Genomic DNA, 24,736 nt, shown 5'->3' with positions numbered 1-24,736 from the left:
GAAGAGGAAGCGGCACGTGTGGCGCTCTACGGTGGCCGGGGAGGCTGCTGCGGCTTCCTTACTCCTGAACACCTAAGCACCCCGGGAAGGTGCGGCGACAGTGGTTTTTGTAGTCGCAGCTCCGAGAAGGGCGTCCGGCCAGCCGGCACCATGGTGAAGGAGCAGTTCCGCGAGACGGATGTGGCTAAGAAAATGTAAGGACGCCCCCGAATGGGTGGGGGTGAGGTGGAGGCTGAGGTCCCGGGTCCCAGAGAGTCCCAGGAGAGGGACAGTTGTTAAGGGAGCGAAGAAAGAAGTTCCAGGGTGGGATTTCAGATCCTGGGTGGGGATGGGGGATCCCTGAGGTATAGTGGGGAAAGTGCAATGGACGGAACAGTGTCAGAGCGGGCATTCTGGGCGAAGATGCCACCTCCTGAATCCCTGCGCTGATTGCTCTCAGCGGACCTCTTCCTCTGGCACGAGGACACAGTTGTGTGCTGACTCGAGGTTGCCAGCTAGAAAGTGGCAGGCTCAGAAACCAAGCTGCTGTTCTGGGCCCTCTGTTTCAAAGCTTAATTATTAAGCCCTAGTTGTTTTATTTTTTTGGCGGTGGGAGGCTAAGGCGGATCTTTTTGCTTCTTCAACTTACGTAAGAGAATGTACTGAGGACAGTGTTGTGTACTAAAGGTCCCGCAGAATGCAGTCTTTCTGCTTGGTCTGTTGTAGAGTAGACAAATCAGCCATGATTGTGGCAAATGCAACGACGAGCAGAGGGGAGACTGAGAGCACCAAGTAATAAATAAGACCGGGCTCATTGCAGACCAGGCTCCTTTTAAAACACGGACTGGAGGGGCAAGGTAGACTGATAGACGTGAAGCAGGAGACTTATACTATGTGTGTCTTCCAAGGCGTGTCAGACTTTTGGAGTGTTTGGCCAGGACAGAGTTTGAGGCCATGGCAGAGATCTAGACTGGCAATGATGGTGACTTGAGCTGGGGCCAGGGCTCTGAGGTGGATGTGGGGACTTTGGAGAGAAGTGAATTTAAAGGGGCGTAGGGCATAAAATGGAAGAGAGAAGCAGAGACAGAGGTAAGAAAGACGAGACTGGCGGAACTCTGTGTTACTGTTCACTGGGACAGGCGTCACCTGGGTGACCTCCAACTGTTCTCAGTCCACCATCTTAGTCCTTCACACGCAACCTATCCACATGAAAGGATTCTCACACAGCAGCCCAGGGATGCAGAGCCACAAGCCAATAGTTATCCCACTCAGGTCAAGGCAGGCGGTCAGGAGTTTGAAGCTAGCCCAAGCTACAGAGCAAGACGCTTCATTTCAGATGCAAACTAGATCTCTGTCACTTGGATCTTCCAGCAGTTCTTGATAATACCGACACTTGATTCCCTCCTAAACCTCAAGCCCTGGCCCCTGCAGGCCTTACTGGGCTCATCTTGTACCCTTAGCTGTCTGTGCCGCTTGCCTGTGGTTCTCTGGTGAGAGTCTTTATCTTCTGCTTCCGATCTTCATTCTCCTATTTGCTCTGTCCGACTTAGAATTCAGCTGGAAGGTCACCTATGCAGAGAGGTGTTCTGACCAGACCCTGGTGTCCCATCAGACTGCACCATTCCATGTTATTTTAATTCTCTATATCTTTTATGAACAGTTCTACCCCAACTCCAAACAGATAAAGTCTTTTATTCAAAGCAGCACAGTATCTCTAGATAAACTCTTTGTCCATGTAAGTTGTTACTTGCTTGTGTTTCTTAGAAAATGGCAAAGGGGAGGAAGCCTGCACATGTTTGATCTAGATGTAACTTTTCAGATACTCTGAGTTGGAGATGCCCATCCATGCCCAGTCGACTAGAGGCGGCTGACATAAAGAGATTTCGAAGACGTCTATATATACAAACAAATGGCATCCCTGGGAGGGTTGTGCAATGAAGAGGAGGAAGGGTGGGACCCAGAATGGGGGGGTCCAATATGCAAATGATAGCAGTGGAAGAAGATACCGCAAAAGACACGAAAGGACTAAATGAAGACAGTAAAGGAGATTATAGGCTGGGTGGTGGTGGCGGCACACGCCTTTAATCCCAGCACTTGGGAGGCAGAGGCAGGCGGATTTCTGAGTTCGAGACCAGCCTGGTTTACAGAGTGAGTTCCAGGACAGCCAGGGCTATACAGAGATACCCTGCCTCAACCCTCCTCCTTCCCCCCCAAAAAGGAGACTATACTGAGAGGAGAGGGACACTGAAGGCGTAGGGAACCTTCAGTGTCCTGAAAGCAGAGGTAGGAAAGCAAGTCCAGACTAGGAAGAGAGTGGGGTGAACTGTGTGCGGCAGAGAGGAACCTGAGAAAGATATGTTCATCACTGGCTTGTCCACCAAGGGAGTGACCTTGAGAGCAATAACGTCTCATGAGGAAAATTGAAACTCCCTAGGATAAAGGGCTGAAGACCCAGTTACTAAACTCTGTCTGGGTCTGGTGGAATGAGCCGGTCCAGGAGTCGGAGGGCAGGGTGGTTTTGATTGTGTCCATGTGTGCCTAGGTCCATGGGCTTTGATACCTTTCTCCGGTTTGCTCCCACTGCAGAAGCCATATCTGTTTTGGAATGAAGTCCCCTGAGGAGATGCGCCAGCAGGCACATATCCAGGTTGTCAGTAAGAACCTGTACAGCCAAGACAACAACCATGCCCCCTTGTTGTATGGGGTGCTTGACCATAGAATGGTAAGGCCCTGTCCCTCCCAGTGTTCCACAGTTGACACGTGAAATCGTTGGTCCCAGCTGGTTGTGAGTTAGGAAGACTGGGCCCCTTTCTTGTACTCTCCACCAATGGCTGGGTGTTCTTTCCTCCAAAGGGTACAAGCGAAAAGGATCGTCCTTGTGAGACCTGTGGGAAGAACTTGGCGGACTGTCTTGGCCACTATGGGTACATTGATCTCGAGCTACCGTGCTTTCATGTCGGGTACTTCAGGGCTGTCATTGGCATCTTACAGGTGAGCGGGGGGGTCAGGGACACTGGAGGGAACCCGGGAACTGCGGCTGAGGAGGGGTATATCCAGAAGTTTCTATACTGTGTCCATAGTATTGCAATCTTGCATTATGTTAAATTCCTTACAGATTCTGTAATGTTCTGTTTCCCTTGAGAAAGCAATAGCTGCAGAAGAGATGGCTTACTGGGTAGGCGTTTGGTGCTAGTCTGAGCACCTGAGTTCACTTGCCAGGTCCCGTGCTGTTGAAGGAGAGAGCTGACACCTAATGTCCTCTGATTGTCACACATAAGCTGTAGCTCACACTGAAATAAATTCATGTTAAAAGAAAAAAAAATCTGCCCAACTGAAAGTGGTAGTTTATGCACTGCAAACCGTGCTAAGCTAGGCTTAACATATACTGGCACCTTAGCACTAAAGAAGTAGACAAGGAGAATCTCAGGTCCAAGACCAGCCCAGGCTGTGCAATGAAACCTGTCTTAAGGTTTTAAAAATCCAGATTCCAACTGTTAGAAACTATAGGAGTGGTGATGTACACGTGTAATCACAGGGCTAGAGAGGCAGAGGCAGGAAGATTGGGAAATTGAGGCTAGCTTGAGACGTGAGTTTAAGATTAGCCTGAACTAAATAACAACAACAAAAAAAGACGGTAGGGTAGCTAGAGTTTATTGATAAGCATGCCTAGCACGCCTAAGACCCGAGGTTCAATCAAACACTGTACAAAAATAATAACAGTTCCAACACAGAAGACACAAAGAAGAATACAGCAACAAAATCCTGCCATCTGACCTTGAGCACCAGCAACATCCTGGGAACACGGGCTGCCATGATGTGTAGATCATAGTTTGTGATAATCCATTACGTGTACACAACAAAGCAGAGACATTTAGTAGTAGTAGTAGTAGTAATTTACTTTGTGTGTATATATGTGTGTGTGTGTGTGTATATTTGTGGGGGGAGCCACTCAATGGGGGTCAGGATAACTCGCAGGAGTCAGTTTTCTCCTTCTACCTTGTGGCTCCCAGGAATTGGACTTAGGTCATCAGGCTTGGCAGCAAGCACCTCGCCCAGTGATCTATCTCAGTAGCTTCAGAGGTGACATTTTAAAGAGGAAGGATTTTTTTTAGCCTCTTATCTTTGTCTCCATTCTGCTTAACCTTTGAAAGATGATCTGCAAAACCTGCTGCCACATTATGCTGTCCCAGGAAGAGAAGCAGCAGTTTCTAGATTTTCTGAAGAGGCCTGGCCTAACCTACCTGCAGAAGCGAGGCCTGAAGAAGAAGATCTCAGATAAGTGCCGGAAGAAAAGCACTTGTCACTACTGTGGTGCCTTTAATGGTGAGGAGGATGCCCAGAGGCTCAGCCATGGCCTTCCTGTTCACTCTTTGTTTCATGGATTGATTTTGTAAGATGGTTTTAAATCAGCTGTTTGCCTGTGAATTAGGATTATGCCCCCCCCCCCCCCCCCCCCCCCCCGCAGCTGCTGTTTTCCTAGAAAATGTTCCTCTCCTTTTGATTGATGTAGCAGTTTTGTTAGACTATAACCTTTAGACAGCATAGCTGAGAACCTAACTTTTTAAATCCTTTGTAAATTAATTCAATCTTGTAGGTACTGTAAAGAAATGTGGTTTACTGAAGATAATTCATGAAAAATACAAGACAAACAAAAAAGTCGTGGATCCCATTGTATCAAACTTCCTGCAGTCCTTTGAGACAGCCATTGAGCATAACAAAGAGGTTGAACCCCTGCTGGGAAGGGCCCAGGTAAGCTGGAAATGTATGCTGGCCCTTGGCCTACATCTCTAGAACATCATACTGGGGCCCACACATGCACACAGATGCACTCATACACATCCTTGCCTTCCTCCGGTCTCCACCCCCAGTATGCCCACATTCTTTTTTTTTTTTTCAGCCACTGTGCTTTATTTTATTTTATTTTTCTTTTTTTTTATTAGGTATTTTCCTCAAATACATTTCCAAAGCTATCCAAAAAGTCCCCAATACACTCCCCCCGCCCCCAGTCCCCCACCCACCCACCCCCACCCCTTGGCCCTGGCATTCCCCTGTACTGGGGCGTATAAAGTTGGCAAGTCCAATGGACTTCTCTTTCCAGTGATGGCCGACTAGGCCATCTTTTGATACAAATGCAGCTAGAGTCAAGAGCTCTGGGGCCCTGGTTAGTTCATAATAATGTTCCACCTATGGGGTTGCAGTTCCCTTTAGCTCCTTGGGTACTTTCTCTAGCTCCTCCATTGGGGGCCCTGTGATCCATCCAATAGCTGACTGTGAGCATCCACTTCTGTGTTTGCTAGGCCCCGGCATTGTCTCACAAGAGACAACTATATCTGGGTCCTTTCAGCAAAATCTTGCTAGTGTATGCAATGGTGTCAGCGTTTGGAAGCTGATTATGGGATGGATCCCTGGATATGGCAGTCTTTAGATGGTCCATCCTTTCTTCACAGCTCCAAACTTTATCTCTGTAACTCTTTCCATGGGTGTTTTGTTCCCAACTCCAAGAAGGGGCACAGTGTCCACACTTTGGCCTTCGTTCTTCTTGAGTTTCATGCGTTTAACAAATTGTATCTTATATCTTGGGTATCCTAAGTTTTTGGGCTAATATCCACTTATCAGTGAGTACATATTGGGTGAGTTCCTTTGTGAATATGTTACCTCACTCAGGATGATGCCCTCCAGATCCATCTATTTGCCTAGGAATTTCATAAATTCATTCCTTTTAATAGCTGAGTAGTACTCCATTGTGTAAATGTACCACATTTTCTGTATCCATTCCTCTGTTGAGGGGCATCTGGGTTCTTTCCAGCTTCTGGCTATTATAAATAAGGCTGCTATGAACATAGTGGAGCATGTGTCCTTCTTACCGGTTGGAACATCTTCTGGATATATGCCCAGGAGAGGTATTGCTGGATCCTCTGGTAGTATTATGTCCAATTTTCTGAGGAACCGCCAAACTGATTTCCAGAGTGGTTGTACCAGCTTGCAATCCCACCAACAATGAAGGAGTGTTCCTCTTTCTCCACATCCTCGCCAGCATCTGCTGTCACCTGAATTTTTGATCTTAGCCATTCTGACTGGTGTGAGGTGGAATCTCAGGGTTGTTTTGAGTTGCATTTCCCTGATGATTAAGGATGTTGAACATTTTTTCAGGTGCTTCTCTGCCATTCGGTATTCCTCAGGTGAGAATTCTTTGTTCAGTCTGAGCCCCATTTTTTAACGGGGTTATTTGATTTTCTGGAGTCCACCTTCTTGAGTTCTCTATATATATTGGATATTAGTCCCCTATCTGATTTAGGATAGGTAAAGATCCTTTCCCAATCTGTTGGTGGTCTTTTTGTCTTATTGACGGTGTCTTTTGCCTTGCAGAAGCTTTGCAACTTTATGAGGTCCCATTTATCGATTCTCCATCTTACAGCACAAGCCTTTGCTGTTCTATTCAGGAATTTTTCCCCTGTACCCATATCTTCGAGGCTTTTCCCTACTTTCTCCTCTATAAGTTTCAGTGTCTCTGGTTTTATGTGGAGTTCCTTAATCCACTTAGATTTGACCTTGGTACAAGGAGATAGGAATGGATCAATTCGCATTCTTCTACAAGATAACCGCCAGTTGTGCCAGCACCATTTGTTGAAAATGCTTTCTTTTTTCCACTGGATGGTTTTTGCTCCCTTGTCAAAGATCAAGTGACCATAGGTATGTGGGTTGATCTCAGGGTCTTCAATTCTGTTCCATTGGTCTACTTGTCTGTCGTTATACCAGTACCATGCAGTTTTTATCACAATTGCTCTGTAGTACAGCTTTAGGTCAGGCATGGTGATTCCACCAGAGGTTCTTTTATCCTTGAGAAGAGTTTTTGCTATCCTAGGTTTTTTGTTGTTCCAGATGAATTTGCAGATTGCCCTTTCTAATTCGTTGAAGAATTGAGTTGGAATTTTGATGGGGATTGCATTGAATTTGTAGATTGCTTTTGGTAAGATAGCCATTTTTACAATGTTGATCCTGCCAATCCATGAGCATGGGAGGTTTTTCCACCTTCTGAGATCTTCTTTAATTTCTTTCTTCAGGGACTTGAAGTTCTTGTCATACAGATCTTTCACTTCCTTAGTTAGAGTCATGCCAAGGTATTTTATATTATTTGTGACTATTGAGAAGGGTGTTGTTTCCCTTATTTCCTTCTCTGCCTGTTTATCCTTTGTGTACAGAAAGGCCATTGACTTGCTTGAGTTAATTTTATATCCAGCTACTTCACCGAAGCTGTTTATCAGGTTTAGGAGTTCTCTGGTGGAATTTTTAGGGTCACTTATGTATACTATCATATCATCTGCAAAAAGCGATATTTTGACTTCTTCTTTTCCGATTTGTATCCCCTTGATCTCCTTTTGCTGTCTAATTGCTCTGGCTAGGACTTCAAGTACAATGTTGAATAGGTAGGGAGAGAGTGGGCAGCCTTGTCTAGTCCCTGATTTTAGTGGGATTGCTTCCAGCTTCTCACCATTTACTTTGATGTTGGCTACTGGTTTGCTGTATATTGCTTTTATCATGGTTAGGTATGGGCCTTGAATTCCTGATCTTTCCAAGACTTTTATCATGAATGGGTGTTGGATTTTGTCAAATGCTTTTTCAGCATCTAACGAGATGATCATGTGGTTTTTGTCTTTGAGTTTGTTTATATAATGGATTACATTGATGGATTTTCGTATATTGAACCATCCTTGCATCCCTGGGATGAAACCTACTTGGTCAGGATGGATGATTGTTTTGATGTGTTCTTGAATTCGGTTAGCCAGAACTTTATTGAGGATTTTTGCATCAATATTCATAAGGGAAATTGGTCTGAAGTTCTCCATTTTTGTTGTGTCTTTATGTGGTTTAGGTATCAGAGTAATTGTGGCTTCATAGAATGAGTTGGGTAGAGTACCTTCTGATTCTATTTTCTGGAATAGTTTGTGAAGAACTGGGATTAGATCTTCTTTGAAGGTTTGATAGAACTCTGCACTAAACCCATCTGGTCCTGGGCTTTTCTTGGTTGGGAGACTATTAATGACTGCTTCTATTTCTTTAGGGAATATGGGACTGTTTAGATCATTAACCTGATCTTGATTTAACTTTGGTACCTGGTATCTGTCTAGAAACTTGTCCATTTCATCCAGGTTCTCCAGTTTTGTTGAGTATAGCCTTTTGTAGAAGGATCTGATGGTGTTTTGGATTTCTTCAGGGTCTGTTGTTATGTCTCCCTTTTCATTTCTGATTTTGTTGATTAGAATACTTTCCCTATGCCCTTTAGTGAGTCTGGCTAAGGGTTTATCTATCTTGTTGATTTTCTCAAAGAACCAGCTCCTCGTTTGGTTGATTCTTTGAATTGTTCTTCTTGTTTCTACTTGGTTGATTTCACCCCTGAGTTTGATTATTTCTTGCCGTCTACTCCTCTTGGGTGAATTTGCTTCCTTTCTTTCTAGAGCTTTTAGGTGTGTTGTCAAGCTGCTAATGTGTGCTCTCTCTAGTTTCTTTTTGGAGGCACTCAGAGCTATGAGTTTTCCTCGTAGAAATGCTTTCAATGTGTCCCATAAGTTTGGGTATGTTGTGGCTTCATTTTCATTAAACTCCAGAAAGTCCTTAATTTCTTTCTTTATTCCTTCCTTGACCAAGGTATCATTGAGAAGAGTGTTGTTTAGTTTCCACGTGTGTGTTGGCTTTCTATTATTTATTTTGTTATTGAAGATCAGTCTTAGTCCATGGTGATCTGATAGGGTGCATGGGACAATTTCAATATTCTTGTATATGTTGAGGCTTGTTTTGTGACCAATTATGTGGTCAGTTTTGGAGAAGGTACCATGAGGTGCTGAGAAGAAGGTATATCCTTTTGTTTTAGGATAAAATGTTCTGTAGATATCTGTCAGATCCATTTGTTTCATAACCTCTGTTAGTTTCACTGTGTCCCTGTTTAGTTTCTGTTTCCATGATCTGTCCATTGGTGAAAGGCCCACATTCTTTAAAAAGAAATGAGGATTTTATTTTGTCTCTCCCGCTGGAACCTCCCAGGACTGTGATAGGTAGATGTCTGGCGTAAAGTTTTATTTGAATTGGCTTTGTAACTCCACTTGGTTGGTTGTGATTTCTCTTTAGTGTTTTCCTTTCCTAGTGGGGTTGGGGAGTAGTCAGGGTCTCAGGGTGTAGCCTGGGATCCTCCATTCTTATAACTCCTCAGTCTCCTAAGTGCTGGCATTACAGGCTTGGTTAGTCCAGCTCAGTCTATGCTGTTGTGGGCAGCACCATATGGCTGAGTAGAAAAGGACTCTCAGTGATTCTACAGCAGTGGTTCTCGAGCAGTTCAGGTCCCTGAGGGATGGGACAGAAATTAGTCTGTCCCCAGAAGACTAGTGAGTCCTCAAACTCATGTCACACAGGACACGTCCTGAGGTTGGTGAACAGTCCCTCCATGGAGGTCGGCAGTCTCCCATCCCACATCCTCTGTGCCTGCTTGCTGTGCTTCTTGCCTGTGGTTCCTGGTCTCTGCATCATTGTTCAGGGCACAGGGGCCAGCAGCCTGTTCCCAGTGCCCCCGGCCGGCCGGCTTCTCTGGCTAATAAGTGGGTTCTAGACTCTGCAGTCCTCTGGCCTTTCAGTTCCATGGCGTTCTGGGGTCCTGTCTAGCTGCAGCTGCTTCCCAGCTGAGGCTCAGCCTCTCGCTGTCCTTTTCCTACCAGCCACTTCTCAATGGACTTGAAGATTTCCTGCCTTCTTTTCTCAGATGGTAGGGAGGTGTTCATGGCTGGTAGACAGGAGCTATTTAACCAATGTCATTCATCCCATCTGTCCACACTTGCCTTCTATGCCTTGGGGTTCTAATGTCAGTAGCCATTCTTTCTAACATTGTTTCTCTCCTAGATCCCTAGAGAAAATGTTTGTTATTGTCAACTTAAGTATAACATTTCTTTTCTTTTTTTTTTTTTTTTTTTTTTTATTGAGACAGGGTTTCTCTTTGTAGCCCTGGCTGTCCTGGAACATAAGATTTAGTTAATAAAATCCCCAGAAAGTTTAATAAGTAGAAAGCAGCCCACATAATGACTTTTAAAAAAAAGGATATATTTATTTATTTTATTTATGTGAGTACACTGTAGCTCTCTTCAGACACACCAGAAGAGGGCATCAGATACCATTACAGATGGCTATGAGCCACCATGTGGTTCCTGGGAATTGAACTCAGGACCTCTGGGAGAGCAGTCAGTGCTCTTAACCACTGAGCCATCTCTCCAGCTCCCTTTGCTTTTGTTTTTGAGACATGGTCTTTCTATGTTAGTGGTTCTCAACCTGTGCATCTTGACTACAGGGTCAAACAGCCCTTTCCCAGGGGTCACCTGAGACCATCAGAAAACACAGTAACAAAATGACAGGTTGGAAGTAGTAATGAAAATAATTTTACGGTTGAGGGTCACTACAACATGAGGAACTGTATTAAAAGGTCACAGCATTGGGAAGGTTGAGAACGACTGTTCTATGTAGACCAGGCTGTCATGGAACTCACTATGTAGACCAGGCTGGCCTACCTCTGCTTCCCAAAAGCTGGGATTAAAGGCGTGATACCAGGCCTCACTCCATTCTTAGGATTTTTAGATCTCTAATCACTTGCCTAGTTCTTAATAAGTTAGCAACTCACAGCTTGACGTTTTTAATACATTTTTGTTGATTCTTTAAGAAGTCCATATATGCATACAATATATTTTTATCATATTCACCCTACTTTTCTTCTACATCCCCTCAGATCCATGGCTTGTCCCTTCCTACTTTCATGTTCTCTATTAAATACCCCACCAAGTCAAATTTGTACTGTCCATATATCAAGAGTGAGGGCATCACTGAGACATGGTTAACCCAGCAGGAACCATAAAGAGCTCTCCCTTCCCTAGGGGCCATCAGCTAGCGATGCCTCAGCTTGCAGTGGTGTCTATGAGCCCTGGCCCTCCTTCACAGCATAACACTTTAATGAATTTAATTCAAAGGTAATACATCTAAGTTTATAGGAAAAAACTTGATTATAATAAAAAGAGAACAAAGACTCAGCTAAGTGCTTGCAAAAGGATTTGTGGTGCATACTTAGCACCCAGATGCTGAGGAAGCCAGTGTGATGGTGTGATGCTTATAATCCCAGCTGTGGGGAAGCAGAGACAGGCGCAACTGCAACCCTAGGGCTCGGCTGGCCAGATGGCCCTAGGCAATTCTCCACTAAATAGCAAGGTTGAGGCTATATGGGAATCTGTCTCCAAGCAAAGCAAACGGAAGGATAACCTTACCAACCTGTCAGAAACTAACCGACTATCCCTATCCCTTCCTGCTCCTGTAGGAGAACTTGAACCCTTTAGTCGTTCTGAACTTGTTTAAGCGCATCCCAGCTGAAGATGTCCCGTTACTCCTGATGAACCCAGAATCTGGAAAGCCCTCTGATTTGATTCTCACCCGACTTTTGGTGCCTCCCCTGTGTATCAGACCGTCTGTCGTGAGTGATTTGAAGTCTGGAACCAATGAAGATGACCTGACAATGAAACTGACAGAGATCATTTTCCTAAATGATGTTATTAAAAAGGTCAGTGTTTCCCGTTAACGTTTGCGTCCTGCAGAGAGTGCACCTGGAGATGTTTGCTCAGTAAGGTTTGAGACAGCTCAGAGAGCAGGCTTGTCTGATCTCTCTGTTCTCTAGCACCGGATCTCCGGAGCCAAGACACAGATGATCATGGAGGACTGGGATTTCCTGCAGCTGCAGTGTGCCCTCTACATCAACAGTGAGCTCTCTGGCATCCCTCTCAACATGGCACCTAAGAAGTGGACTCGAGGCTTTGTGCAGCGCCTGAAGGGGAAACAGGGTAGGTTCCTGACAGGCTGTGCCATTGTCACCTGTTGAGAGAGTGGATGTCTGTTCAGATAACTGCCAAGCCGCACAGAGCGTGGCATGGACTCACGATGCATTTTGATTTATTTAGGTCGATTTAGAGGTAATCTGTCAGGGAAGAGGGTGGATTTCTCTGGCCGAACGGTCATCTCACCTGACCCCAACCTCCGGATTGATGAAGTAGCCGTGCCAGTTCATGTGGCCAAAATTCTAACGTTTCCTGAGAAGGTAAGTAGCATTCAGCTGCCGAGTTCTTTGTTTCCAGTGTTTTCATTTGGACAGTTCATGCTACACATATAAGCAAATATCCAGAAACTCACACAGCTTTGTGAAAATATCTCATTCCTCTTTGTTTATGGGGGTTTGTTCGTTTTCTTTTAAAATGGTGCCCTGTATAATAAATAAATAAATCTTTAAAAAAAAAAAATAAAATAAAAATAAATAAATAAATAAAATGGTGCCCTGTCTTCATGTACATCTGCACGGCAGAAGAGGGCGTCAGATCCCACTATAAATGGTGGTGAACCACCGTGAGGATTGAGTTCAGGACCTCTGGAAGAACAGTCAGTGCTCTTAACCCCTTAGCCATCTCTCCAGTTCATTTCACTTTAAACACACACAACCTCTGTAAGAGCTACAGTGGTATGGGCATTGTTGTAGCTGGTGGTTGTTGGGTGTTTTGTTGATGTAGTGGTAGAGATCTGACCTGGGACTACTTGGGCCAGGCATGCTATAAGCACTCAACTGCTTTTATTAAGGCTTACACGATTTGCACCCTGCTCCACAGACCAAAAGCAGAATCTCATGGACCCTCAGGAGACAATTATTATCAAATAGCTATAGCCAGTAATGGGTTTTTGGTTTGGTTTGGTTTTTTAAGATTTTATTTATTTTATATATATGAGTACACTGTTCTCAGAGACACCAGAAGAATGCATCAGATCCCATTACAGATGGTTGTGAGCCATCTTGTGGTTGCTGGGAATTGAACTCAGGACCGCTGGAAGAGCAGTCAGTGTTCTTAACCTCTGAGCCGTCTCTCCAGCCCATCAATAATAGTTTTTTAAAGTGATCTGTTTTGGTTTTGGTAAGGTGTGGTTCGGTGTTTTTGAGACAGGGTCTCACTATGTAGCCCTGGCTGTTCTAGAACTCACTATGTAGGCCAGGCTGGCCTTGAACTCACAGAGCTCTTCCTGTCTCTGCCTCCCAGGTGTTGGGATTAAAAGCTCTTGCCACCATCGCCTGGCTCAGCTTTTTAAGGCTTTAAAGGGCTGATAAAGTACTTAAGTTACCTTCTTTATATTTTGTTTTTATTTTGATTGCGTATGTGTTTGTACACATGCGTGAGTGTGTGCGCACATGTCCTGTAGTGTGCATATGGAAGTCAGAGCACAATTTCAGGAGTCAGTTCTCTCTACAGTGAGTTCCAGTGATTGAGCTCCGGTCCTCATACCTACTGGCAGGTGCTTTTACTAAACCACGCAGCCATCTGACCAGCTCTTACCATATTGCTGTCAGTTAGAGACAGCTGCAAATGAAAACAGAAAGCTTTTTTATATTTGCAAAACAAAAGAATCAGCTTCCCCTTTTCGTGTCTTTTATTTTCCCTTTTCCCAGTGCTAGAGATGGAACTGAGTCCTCCTCTCAGGCCCATTCAGCAGTGTTTTAAAACAAAACGTCATGCCCTCTGCTCAGGCTTGCCAAACACCAAAACCATTGTACTGGCTAGTTTTTTTTTTTTTTTGGTTTTTCGAGACAGGGTTTCTCTGTATAGCCCTGGCTGTCCTGGAACTCCCTCTGTAGACCAGGCTGGCCTCAAACTCAGAAATCCGCCTGCCTCTGCCTCCCGAGTGCTGGGATTAAAGGCGTGCGCCACCACGCCCGGTTTGTACTGGCTAGTTTTGTGTCAACTTGACACAGCTGGAGTTATCACAGAGAAAGGAGCTTCAGTTGAGGAAATGCCTCCATGAGATCCAACTGTAAGGCATTTTCTCAATTAGTGATCAAGGGGGAAAGGCCCCTTGTGGGTGGGACCATCTCTGGGCTGGTAGTCTTGGGTTCTATAAGAGAGCAGGCTGAGCAAGCCAGGGGAGGCAAGCCAGTAAGGAACATCCCTCCATGGCCTCTGCCTCAGCTCCTGCTTCCTGCCCTGCTTGAGTTCCAGGCCTGACTTCCTTTGGTGATGAATAGCAGTGGAAGTGTGAGGCGGAATAAACCCTTTCCTCCCCAACTTGCTTCTTGGTTATGGTGTTTGTGCAGGAATAGAAACCCTGACTAAGAGCCGGGCATGGTGGCGCACGCCTTTAATCCCAGCACTTGGGAGGCAGAGGCAGGCGGATTTCTGAGTTCAAGGCCAGCCTGGTCTACAAAGTGAGTTCCAGGACAGCCAGGGCTATACAGAGAAACCTGTCTCGAAAAACCAAAAGAAAAAAAAAAAAAAAGAAACCCTGACTAAGACACCCACTCAATCCGTTTTCAGTTCGGTCAGTGTTACTTAAGCATTCAGGGTTGCAGGTTTTGGTGATACGGGCACGTTGGGATGCGTGGCGGTTGGGGAGTGTAGTCTTTGGAGAATCTCTGTCGTGCTTCCTGTTTATGAATGCCTGCATCACATCTGTTCTCTGACTTGTTTTTCCTACTGACAACACTTGGAACACTTTTTTTGGTTTAATCCTCATATTTAAACTGTTTCACTGAAAACGTTTTCCTAAACAGTGCTATTAAATAGGCAGTGTTTCTCGTTTGCTTGTACATTTTGCAGTCTAGCCATCCAAAAACTTCTGGTTACACAATTGTCAAAATTATCAAAACAATCGGTTCTTCTTCCTGGTTAGTTTTCTTGGGATGGGTTGTTAGTTTTTAAACCTTAGAATCACAGAGTCGAGGAGTTTGATCGTTTAAAAGCTGTTGCTGGTCACCCAGAAAGCCTGTAGCAGTCTGCATTCAGTTCACCTCTGAGTTTATATCGGATGGTGGTTACAGGACACCCACCCAAGCTCTGCAATGACCCCTAGAGCGCTGTGGGGCCTGCGCATCACAGCTTGCTGATCAGTTGCAGTAGTGTGTGTGGTTTTTAGGCAGGCTGGATCATCAGTGCTTGTGGTAAACCAGTTCCACGTGTCCTCATTTGAATGACAAATGATGTAATGCCTTCCCATGGAACTGCTGACTGAGAAGTTACAGAGTGAGGCTGGAGCAGGCCACGGCTCATGGTGCTACTGCCACATCTTCTAAGTCGTAGAGCCTTATAGACGTTGGCAGATGATGTCACCACAGACTGCAGTCAGTACAGTGTTGCCCAGTGCAGTACGGAGACTGAGGAGGGACTGAGCCATGCCTCCTTAGGTTTAGGCTCCTGTCTGCCAGCCTGTTGTTCTTAAACTTCTGTCAAGCCCTATGGTAGCTGTTTTTCCTCTTAGAACTATACAAGGAACAACTGAGTATTGTTGGCTAGCTTACGAGAGGAAAGACGGTTTCACTGTGGTTTTTATCATGGTCCCATAGGTGAACAAAGCAAACATCAACTTTTTGAGGAAACTGGTTCGAAATGGCCCAGATGTTCACCCAGGAGCCAATTTCATCCAACAAAGACACATGCAGATGAAGAGGTAGTGCCTTCCCAGTTGTGTGGGAGTAACTTTCTTTACAGTACAGCGGGGGGGATGGCATGCACTCTAGATAGTGGCATTTTGGAGTGTAGAGAACTTAGTTCAGAGACCATGTATATCCTGTACCCTTAGGTTCCTGAAGTATGGAAATCGGGAAAAGATGGCTCAGGAGCTCAAGTTCGGCGACATTGTAGAGAGACACCTGATAGATGGAGATGTGGTCTTGTTCAACCGGCAGCCCTCACTGCACAAACTGAGCATCATGGCCCACCTGGTGAGTGTGAGGCTGCCTCTTACTTCCTGCTGAGCGGGAACTTACAGGGTCTATTATAACTTTGAACTTTACCTTTCAGTTTAAATAAAACTTATTTCAGCCTTTAAAATTTAGTGTGTGAGTGAGTGTGTGTGTGTGTGTGTGTGTATGTATCTGTGTGTCTGTGTGTCTGTGGTCATGCCTTGATGCACATGTGGAGTTAAGGAACACCTTGCAGAAACTGATTGTCTCCTCCCATGTGCTTCCCAGTTATTAGTGTGTGATTGTGCGTGTGCACCATCTGTGTGCAGGTACCTATAGTTACCCAAAGAGGGTATGGGATTTCCTGAATTGGAATTATAGGCAGGGTGAGAGGACCAGAATGGGCTGGGAGCCAAACGTGAGTGCTCTGCAGTAGCAAGTGCTTCTAAGCTGAGAACTATCTGCAGCCCCTCCCTTAAGAGGCCTTCAGATGCGAGCTGGAAGAACCATACACAGCACACAGTGGCACAGATCTAATTGAGAGTTGCTGTGAACATGGCAGAAATATTTTCAGTTTGCAAAGGCAAACGTGTTGTGCACATAGCTTTATATAAAATAGGCAGAAAATCATTTAGTTTTGCTTTTGCTTGTTAGCAACTAAGATGCTTAAAAGACTTGCATCAGCAGACCCCTGAAGAGTGTTGAGTGTCATAGGCTTACAAGCAGAGGCAGATGTGGCTCTGAGGAGCTGTGTGCTGGGGGCTCGAAATGAGCCTGAAGGTCTCACCAGATTCAGGTTCACCTTTTTTGGCAGAACTGATATAGTGTTGGTTATTGTGCTTGGCTTGTTTGGGGAGGTTTATGGAATCTGGCCACCCACTCTTGCTGATGATAACAAAAAGATCAAATACTGAGGCTGCAAAGGGAGCCCTAGTTTCTAGTTTCGTTTTGTTCTTATTCATTACCCAGATGAATTTTAATGGAAGTACTCCCTCCAGGGCTCTACAGAGAAACCCTGTCTTGAAAAAACAAACAAACAGAAAGTATCTCCCTTTCTGTTAGGGCAGCGGCTCACCCTGAAGCACAGTTCACAGGGAAAACGGTATTCATGGCTAATTCTTTCCCTTCCCTTCCTTTTCAGTCTGGGCAGGTGAGACTCAGTCACTCCAAGTTACTTGACAGGCCTAGGTTCTTTGTTTTTTGACTTCCACCTGTTATAAACTCAGTGTGAAACTCGGAATGCTGGGCGGTCAGGACTGTGCGTATATATCATCTCCTGCGTTGGTATCTGCTCATAGTTTGTGAAACTTGTCTGCTTTCCCAGAGCTTGTTGACTTAATCTACCAATGAGTATGTGTACCACAACAGAATATGTAGAAGGTCTTTTCTTTTGGGCACGCCTAAGTCCTTTTCATTTTTCATTTTGTTTGGTGTTCTACAGGCCAGGGTCAAGCCCCACCGGACCTTCAGATTCAATGAATGTGTCTGCACCCCCTACAATGCAGACTTTGATGGGGATGAAATGAACCTTCATCTTCCGCAGACAGAGGAAGCCAAAGCAGAGGCCCTTGTTCTCATGGGGGTAGGTAGTGGGACACTGCCTGGGAGAAGGGCCCCACATGAAATGGCCATGTAGGTCAGTGCCAGGCTCAGCTGGGCGTGCTGGTACATGACTTTAATCCCAGCGCTCAGGCGGCAGAGGCAGGCAGATCTCTGAGTTCAAGGGCAGCCTGCTCTAAGAGTGAGTTCCAGGTCAGCCAGGGCTACACTGAGAAACTGTCTAAAAGAAAGGAAGAAGAGAGAAGAGAAGAAATAGCCCGGCATGGTGATGCATACCTATAATTCCAGCACTTAGAACCTGAGCTACAGAGTGAGACCCAGCCCATTGGATGTAGAGACCAGAACATTATGAGTTCAAGGTCAGCATGTACTACATGATCCTGTCTCAAAAGTGGGGGAAAGTGCATGAGTTCCAGTATGGGCCTTGCTAGGGGAAGATGCCTTTCTAAGTGGATTGTCCGGTAGTTTTCAGCACAATTTCTAAATGAAACTTTCCTGAAGTTTCCATGGACACACCATGTTGCTTTGACCTCTTAAAGGGCTCTACAGTAACTGTTTTATCCTCTAAACTTAAAATGAGACTGCTGTGGCTGCAGAGGTTCTATGATAGGTTTGTACCTTGTCATAGGAATTGGCCTCTGTCTATTGTACTGTCCTCACTGCCCCCCTGGCACTGTTGGGTGGCTGCTCTGTAGGGTTCTGCCCCTCTAATAATTCCTTACCAGTTACTTGGTATAGCTTTGGGCTTTGTGGATTTTAATTGGGACCTATGTGTGTTGCCTGTGTTAGCCTTGAACTCATGAGTTCAAGTGAGCCTCCAGCCTCAGTCTCCCTAGTGATTAAGACTACACACATTACACTACATCTGATTTGGCTTTTTCCCCCCTCTGGTTTATATTTCTACATTATAAGCTAACCTGTGTTATAGTTGTAAGTATTCTATAATCCTACCCTGATAAAAATCACTTGTAGGAAGTGTGTGTGGCTATAGCGCTATAGTGGACTCTTTTCTGACATGCTGGAAGCCTTTAATTCAGTCCCAGTCCCACTGAATGTAAATAGATAAAAACAGAAAGCAGCCAGTTCTTTCTTTGCTCCAGCTCTCTTCTGTAGTGTTGGGGTTGACTCAGCTTTGTACTCTTGAGCATGAAGCCACACTCCCAGCCTCCACATTTTCATTGTTGAAATGAACTGCAGCACAGGCTACAGATCCTCCTACATCTGCTTTTAGCCCTAATGTAACAGACGTGAGAGACCATGCTTAGCCACAGGCTTCATCACGGGTGATGCTTCAGACTTAACGTTGGGTCAGGCCTTAGTCCGCGTGGTAATTCTGGTGTTTTGTATTGTCTGTCTTTGTAGGTATTTTGTAGGTGTTTTAATTACAAAACACATGCTGTTGTTGGACTCAGCCAGTCAGAATTTGCTTTTGGGGGGCCGTACCACTGTCTTCGTTAGGCAAACTTACTGGTTAAAGTAACAGCTGTTAACTACAGACTTAGACACTTTGTGCGGGTAGGGGAGTCTGGTCCATTTGAACAAATCTTTGAGTTTCACTATAGAAACTCAAAAGAAGGTTTTGACCTGGCACTATGATGCAGCAGTTCTCAGGAAGGCCTATAGGACCCAGCTTGGATGTGGGCCCAGAGTAACAGATTGACAAAATGATGGAACTCTACCCCACATCCTCTACCTGCGCCAAGTCACCTGCTGTTCTCCCTCTGAGAAGGTCTCTAAACCTAGGTGGGTGGGTCTTGGCCCCACCCCAGACATAGGACTCATTATTGTATGGTGGGAAGTAAAAGATCTTTGTCTGACAGGATCTTGGAGGTAGTGAGGAGGCCCAGAAAACCCACAGTCTTACAGAAGCACTCCACGTCACCTCATGGACATTAGAAGGTTTCCACTCTAACATGGAAACTTTTGTCTGCTCTCAAGTGCTGTTAGAACTTAACAGCTCAAACAAGAGAAATTGCTCTATTCTGTTGGCATGGTGGAGAATCGTGGGCTTGGTTGATTTTAGAGATAACACTCCCCTTAGCACTCATGGAAGGGAGTTTTTAGCTGTGCTGGAATCACACTTGTTAATGCTAGTGCTGGAGAAGCTGAGGCAGGAGGATCACTGTGAGTTCCAGGCCAGCCTGGGTTACAGAGTGAGCTCTAGGCCAACCTGGGCTATAGAATGAGTGCCTTCTCGAGAGTTTTCCTTTCCCTTGATAGATAAGAAAACTACCAGGTAATAAGCATTCTGGGTAGAGACGATCCCTTCAGCAGTCATGTGATGCACACTGCAGTGTCCAGCTAATATCTGACATGTACTTGTTCTGTCCTTCAGACCAAAGCGAACCTTGTAACCCCACGAAATGGGGAGCCACTCATTGCTGCCATTCAGGACTTCTTAACAGGTGAGTTTGTGAATTTAACTTGAAATTCTCAGCCACAGTGATTCATTCATACGATGGCCTGAATTGAACACTATTCATTGTATGATGTTGATGTATTGGTTTGACACCGGGTCTCCCTGTGTGGCTTAGGCTGGGTTGCTGCTCAGAATGCTGTCCCGCACTCCCAGGTGTCAGGGTTATAGGTGTGCACCTCTGCTCTACTCTGTGTTTAGGTTTGTCATTTGCCCTTGAGCTTGCTGGAGGTGTTTTGTTTTTTTTTTTTTTAACTGGTTGTTTAATCATTTGATTCTCGGTGCACTCACTGACTTTACATTTATTTTTATGTCTTTTCTTTTGTGGTGGAGGCTTAGGGAGAGAAGCTGGGGACGGGGGCATTGCTTTAGGTAGGCTGAGTCTGGGGGATTTGGTGGGGCTTCATATAGGCTGAACTGGGGCAGCAATTTGGAAGGTCTTCATGTAGTGAAGTGTGTTGGGAGGTGTTCATTAGGGCTTCATCTGGGCTGACTCAGCATACGGTGCAGCCAAGGCTGATCTTCCTGAAACTAGAAGTTCTCTAGGCCTAGTATCTGGCCCAGGCACTGCCACAGCTCTGAGCTGAGGCAGGGGGTGACACAGAGCCGCTTTACTAGCTTTGGAGTCGGGTCAGGGGCGCAGTCAGCACGCCTGTTTTAATTCTTCTCTGGGAAGCAGACCTGAAGGTTTAACGTGTGTGTGTTCCCCATGTGGCCCCATCTCCTTCTGTGCTGGTTGTTTCCCATCTTAGGTGCTTACCTCCTCACCCTCAAGGACACATTCTTTGACCGAGCCAAGGCTTGCCAGATCATCGCTTCAATACTGGTTGGCAAAGATGAAAAAATTAAAGTGCGCCTCCCACCCCCTACAATACTAAAGGTGTGCTGGGGCCTGTGTGGGTTGTGGGTAGTGTGGAGGGGGCCGTGCTGCTGCAGAGCTTGCCTGTCCCCACTGCACCCTCTTGCCTTACTGAAGTGGGCTGTGGTGAGAGCAGACGGGCCCTCATCTGCCCCCTCCTTTCCTCTAGCCTGTCACCCTGTGGACCGGAAAGCAGATCTTCAGTGTCATCCTCAGACCTAGTGATGACAATCCAGTGAGGGCCAACCTCCGAACCAAGGGCAAGCAGTACTGTGGCAAGGGGGAAGACCTCTGCGTCAACGATTCCTGTGAGTGGGAGAACGGGAGGGGATGGAAGGAGTAAGCAGACAGCAGAGAGTGAACTCCACTCTCTCAGACCACCTCCATTGTTTCTACAAAGGCCCAGGAGGAGGGGGTTCCCTTAGGAACATGCTAGTCTCCATTCTTCTAGCTGGCAGAGATCCGGGGTCAGAGTGGTCCTTTTGAATGGTTTTTCAGTTAGTGCAGTTTCCATTTTCTTTTTGGGGTGGGGGGGGGTGGGGAGCAGTTGAGCATCAAAGGTTGTTTTAATGGAGGTAAAGTCTCACGCTATAGCCCAAGCATGGAGCTCACAGTGTCTTTCTGCCTCACTTTGGGAGTGCTGGCTGGCTCTTCAGTGGTGAGCAGTCCCACCTCGCTCTGTTGTGGTGCTGAGGATTGACCTCAGGGCCTCATGCATGATGCTTTCACAGACCTCCACCCCTCCTCAAAACTGATGGCTTTTGTTTTTTAACTCATTTTTACTTGGTCAGAAAGAAGTCTTGCTAACATGAAAATTCAGTAACAGAAGAGGATTTAAATACAACCCACTTGAGTCCCTTTAGTTAAAAACAGCGACTCCAAGTGAGGTTCACAGCCACCATCAGAGATTTCTGTCTAGCACAATCTTTTTAGCTCTCCCCAGCTCACTGGTAAGTTGTCCCTGGCCTAGTGAAGGTCAGAATGAACATGGCTAGCAGGGCCTCGGGACTAGCTGTGTGAATCTCCAGGATGCCCTACTGAGTTCTCAGGTCAGGACTTCTACTGTGTCTAGTGTTCCGGGGATACTGGTTCTTCTTATATTTGTTTCCTTATCAGAAAACAAATTTTTGTTTGTTTGTTTTGTTTTTCGAGACAGGGTTTCTCTGTGTAGCTCTGGCTGTCCTGGAACTCACTTTGTAGACCAGGCTGGCTTCAAACTCAGAAATCTGCCTGCCTCTGCCTCCTGAGTGCTGGGATTAAAGGTGTGTACCACCGTGCCCGGCAGAAAACAAATTTTTTTGGTTTGGTTTTTGGTTTTTGGGATTTTTTTTTGGTTTTTCGAGACAGGGTTTCTCTGTAATAGCCTTGACTGTCCTGGAACTCACTTTGTAGACCAGGCTGGCCTCAAGCTCAGAAATCCGCCTGCCTCTGCCTCCCGAGTGCTGGGATTAAAGGTGTGCACCACCACACCCGGCAGAAAACAAACTTTTAAGGAGAAATTCTTTGGCTGTACTTTGAATTTTTAGGATGTAAACATTATTCTCCACCAGATAATTGTTCACTTAAATGCATTGTCAGTATCGCCCTTCCAGATGTCACCATCCAGAACAGTGAGTTGATGTGCGGCAGCATGGACAAAGGGACCCTTGGGTCAGGGTCCAAGAACAACATCTTCTACATCTTGCTACGAGACTGGGGGCAGAATGAGGCTGCTGATGCCATGTCTCGGCTTGCCAGGCTGGCTCCTGTCTACCTGTGTGAGTGTCTCAGTAGCTTCGTGTCTCACGTTAAGGCTGCAGAGGGAAAGGCTTAGTGTGTTATGAGTGTGCTTTTCCACATTTGTGCAAGTGTCAGTGAGGTTGACTCAGGGCTGCCAAGTTGGGGGGTGTGAATTTGATTTTCTCTTTTCCTTTCTATTCAGAACTTAAAAGTAGCTTCCTGTTGTCTATAACTGGGTACACTGCATAAAAAGCCATTTGTGGGATACTTGCCAGGTCCTTGGCAAAGGTCTACAGCCTTTGGCTTCCCTTGCATCCCACCCGGATGATGCAGTGTCAGCCCCTCTGTGCTTACATGGCTCTTTCTTATGCTTGCTCATTCTTAGAGGGGGTAAAATATATATATCAAGGGATTTTGGTTTTTCATGATAGGGTTTCTCTATGTATCCCTGCTGTCTTAGAACTCTCTGTAGACCCTACTGGCCTCGAACTCACTGTCATATGCTTGCCTCTGCCTCCTGAGGGCTGAGATTAAAGGTGTGTGCCACTACCACCTGGCCATCTCAAGTGATTCCCAACTTGAGTTGCTGGCGTGTGTGTGTTGTGTGTGTGTGTGTTGTTTGAGTAAGGGTACACTGTGCCACACCATGAGTGTAGAGGTCCAAAGACAACTTGCAGGAATCTCTACTTTTACCATGCAGGTCTCAGGCTTGGTGGCAAACAGCTTTATCCACTGAGTCATGTTGCCAACCATAAAATCTTGTTTCTACTTACATTTGACAATTCTGCCTGGGTGAAAAGTTCTAGACTTATAGATCTTATCTATAGATACTTTTTCTATCGGAATCCCTTTGGTGGGGTTGTAATCCTCTGTAGCTTCTAGAGGTGCAATCAAAAGGGTGCCACTTTTTAAAAATAATTTATATTTTTAATGTTCATTAATATTTTACCTGGATGTACATGTGTGAAGGTGACAGGACCCCTAGAACTGGAGTCAGAGGCAGCTGCCATGTGGGTGCTGGAAACTGAACTCAGATCCTCTGGAAGAGCAGTGAGTGCTTTTAACTTCTGAGCCGTCTCTCCAGCCCAGCAGTGGCCACTTTTATTCCCACAATGCTTTGAATGTTTGTGTGTGTGCGTATGTGTACTGTGAATGTGTGTGTGTGTGTTGTCTTGTGTTCTTATTGGAAAAGTTCACAGTGGTAAGCTTTTCCGTTTCTTGTGCTAATCACTCAGTCATCTCCTATAAGTTTGCAGCAGTGTCCTTTCTTTCTGGAAATGTCCTCCTTATTTCTTGGATAATTTTATCTTCATTTCTTGTTTTTACCTTGTGTTAATTGCATTTCTCTTTACTGCATCAATTCTGCTTTTCATACCTTTTTTTCTATTGTCTATGTCTTTATTCTTGATTCCTTTCATCTCTCATCATTTCTGTTGATACACGGTGGCCTGCAGTGAGGCCCATCAAACCCGCAGCTTCATTTCCAGTCAGTGACTAGTACCTCATACCCACAGGGCCACCACTTACCCCCTTAAGTAACGGGTTTCCCTGGGGAGGCTTGATTTCCTCAGAGACATCAGAAGGCATGTCTTCCCTGGGGACAGTGACTTGGAAGCAGACAAGGAGGGGGCTCAGTGGTCCCCGGTATATGATGTACAGGTGGTTCTCCAGTATCTTGTTGTCCTATCTGGCTGTGTCTGCTGTTCCCAAACCCAGAGCACTTGGTTCCTTTCCTGAGGGTGTGTGCTGCCATCTCCCTTGGAGCACATCCAGACCCTGTTTCTTACACAGACTTTTCACCTATTCACCTTGTTTCCAGTACATTCATCTCCATGTCTGTAGAACCTAGCAATCTCAATTTTAAGCCTCTCTAGACTTGTGGGTCTCCACCTCACCTTTCTCATGCAGCTAAGAGTGATCACTTCGCTCCTTTCTTCTTCACATTTGAAGCTTAGTCCTAGCTTACTGGAAATGGCATTTCTATTGCCTTTTTCCCCCCTTTTGGGAACAGAACCCAAATTCACACAGCGCTCTCTTCATTGAGTTACATCCCCAGCCTGACACTGCCTCCTTCTCTCTCTTTGAGAGTGATCTCTGAGGGGAGGAGGGCAGGCAGTAGGATAAGCTCTACCCGACAGCTTGACTGATAATGGTGATCCCTCTTACTCTGCCTGCCAATTCTTCCTCAGCTAACCGTGGGTTCTCCATCGGGATTGGTGATGTCACGCCTGGCCAGGGACTGCTGAAAGCCAAGTATGAGCTACTAAATGCTGGCTACAAAAAATGTGACGAGTACATTGAAGCCCTGAACACAGGCAAGCTGCAGCAGCAGCCAGGCTGCACGGCCGAGGAGACGCTTGAGGTGAGACTGCCCTCAGATCAGCATGGTCAGTTGTCCTGCTTACACTGTGCTTGGGGATGGGCTAAGGGCTATGGAGAGCAGATGCAGAGGAGCAAGAAGGGGAGCACCGTCGGGTGGCAG

General features: G+C 45.8%; 1 protein-coding gene across 1 annotated transcript in view; it reads left to right on the top strand.

Annotated features, from left to right (window-relative positions):
- The window catches only part of Polr3a (RNA polymerase III subunit A), a 43,233-nt gene continuing 18,497 nt past the window's right edge, over window positions 1-24,736 (top strand). Inside the window, exons 1-16 of the mRNA XM_021181759.3 lie at window positions 1-194; window positions 2,566-2,701; window positions 2,833-2,970; window positions 4,131-4,302; window positions 4,574-4,728; window positions 11,315-11,554; window positions 11,669-11,831; window positions 11,949-12,085; window positions 15,362-15,465; window positions 15,598-15,739; window positions 17,142-17,282; window positions 19,596-19,665; window positions 20,429-20,556; window positions 20,705-20,843; window positions 22,128-22,292; window positions 24,444-24,616. Coding sequence (XP_021037418.1) covers window positions 151-194; window positions 2,566-2,701; window positions 2,833-2,970; window positions 4,131-4,302; window positions 4,574-4,728; window positions 11,315-11,554; window positions 11,669-11,831; window positions 11,949-12,085; window positions 15,362-15,465; window positions 15,598-15,739; window positions 17,142-17,282; window positions 19,596-19,665; window positions 20,429-20,556; window positions 20,705-20,843; window positions 22,128-22,292; window positions 24,444-24,616 — 2,247 coding nt within the window. The 5' untranslated portion in view covers window positions 1-150. The remainder of the gene's footprint in view (window positions 195-2,565; window positions 2,702-2,832; window positions 2,971-4,130; window positions 4,303-4,573; window positions 4,729-11,314; window positions 11,555-11,668; window positions 11,832-11,948; window positions 12,086-15,361; window positions 15,466-15,597; window positions 15,740-17,141; window positions 17,283-19,595; window positions 19,666-20,428; window positions 20,557-20,704; window positions 20,844-22,127; window positions 22,293-24,443; window positions 24,617-24,736) is intronic.

Source organism: Mus caroli, unplaced genomic scaffold (genome assembly GCF_978045245.1).
Source record: "Mus caroli unplaced genomic scaffold, Mus_caroli_1 scaffold_12, whole genome shotgun sequence".
Taxonomy (NCBI): domain Eukaryota; kingdom Metazoa; phylum Chordata; class Mammalia; order Rodentia; family Muridae; genus Mus; species Mus caroli.
The sequence above is the reverse complement of the archived record's forward strand: the minus strand, read 5'-3'. Positions and strand labels throughout refer to the sequence as shown.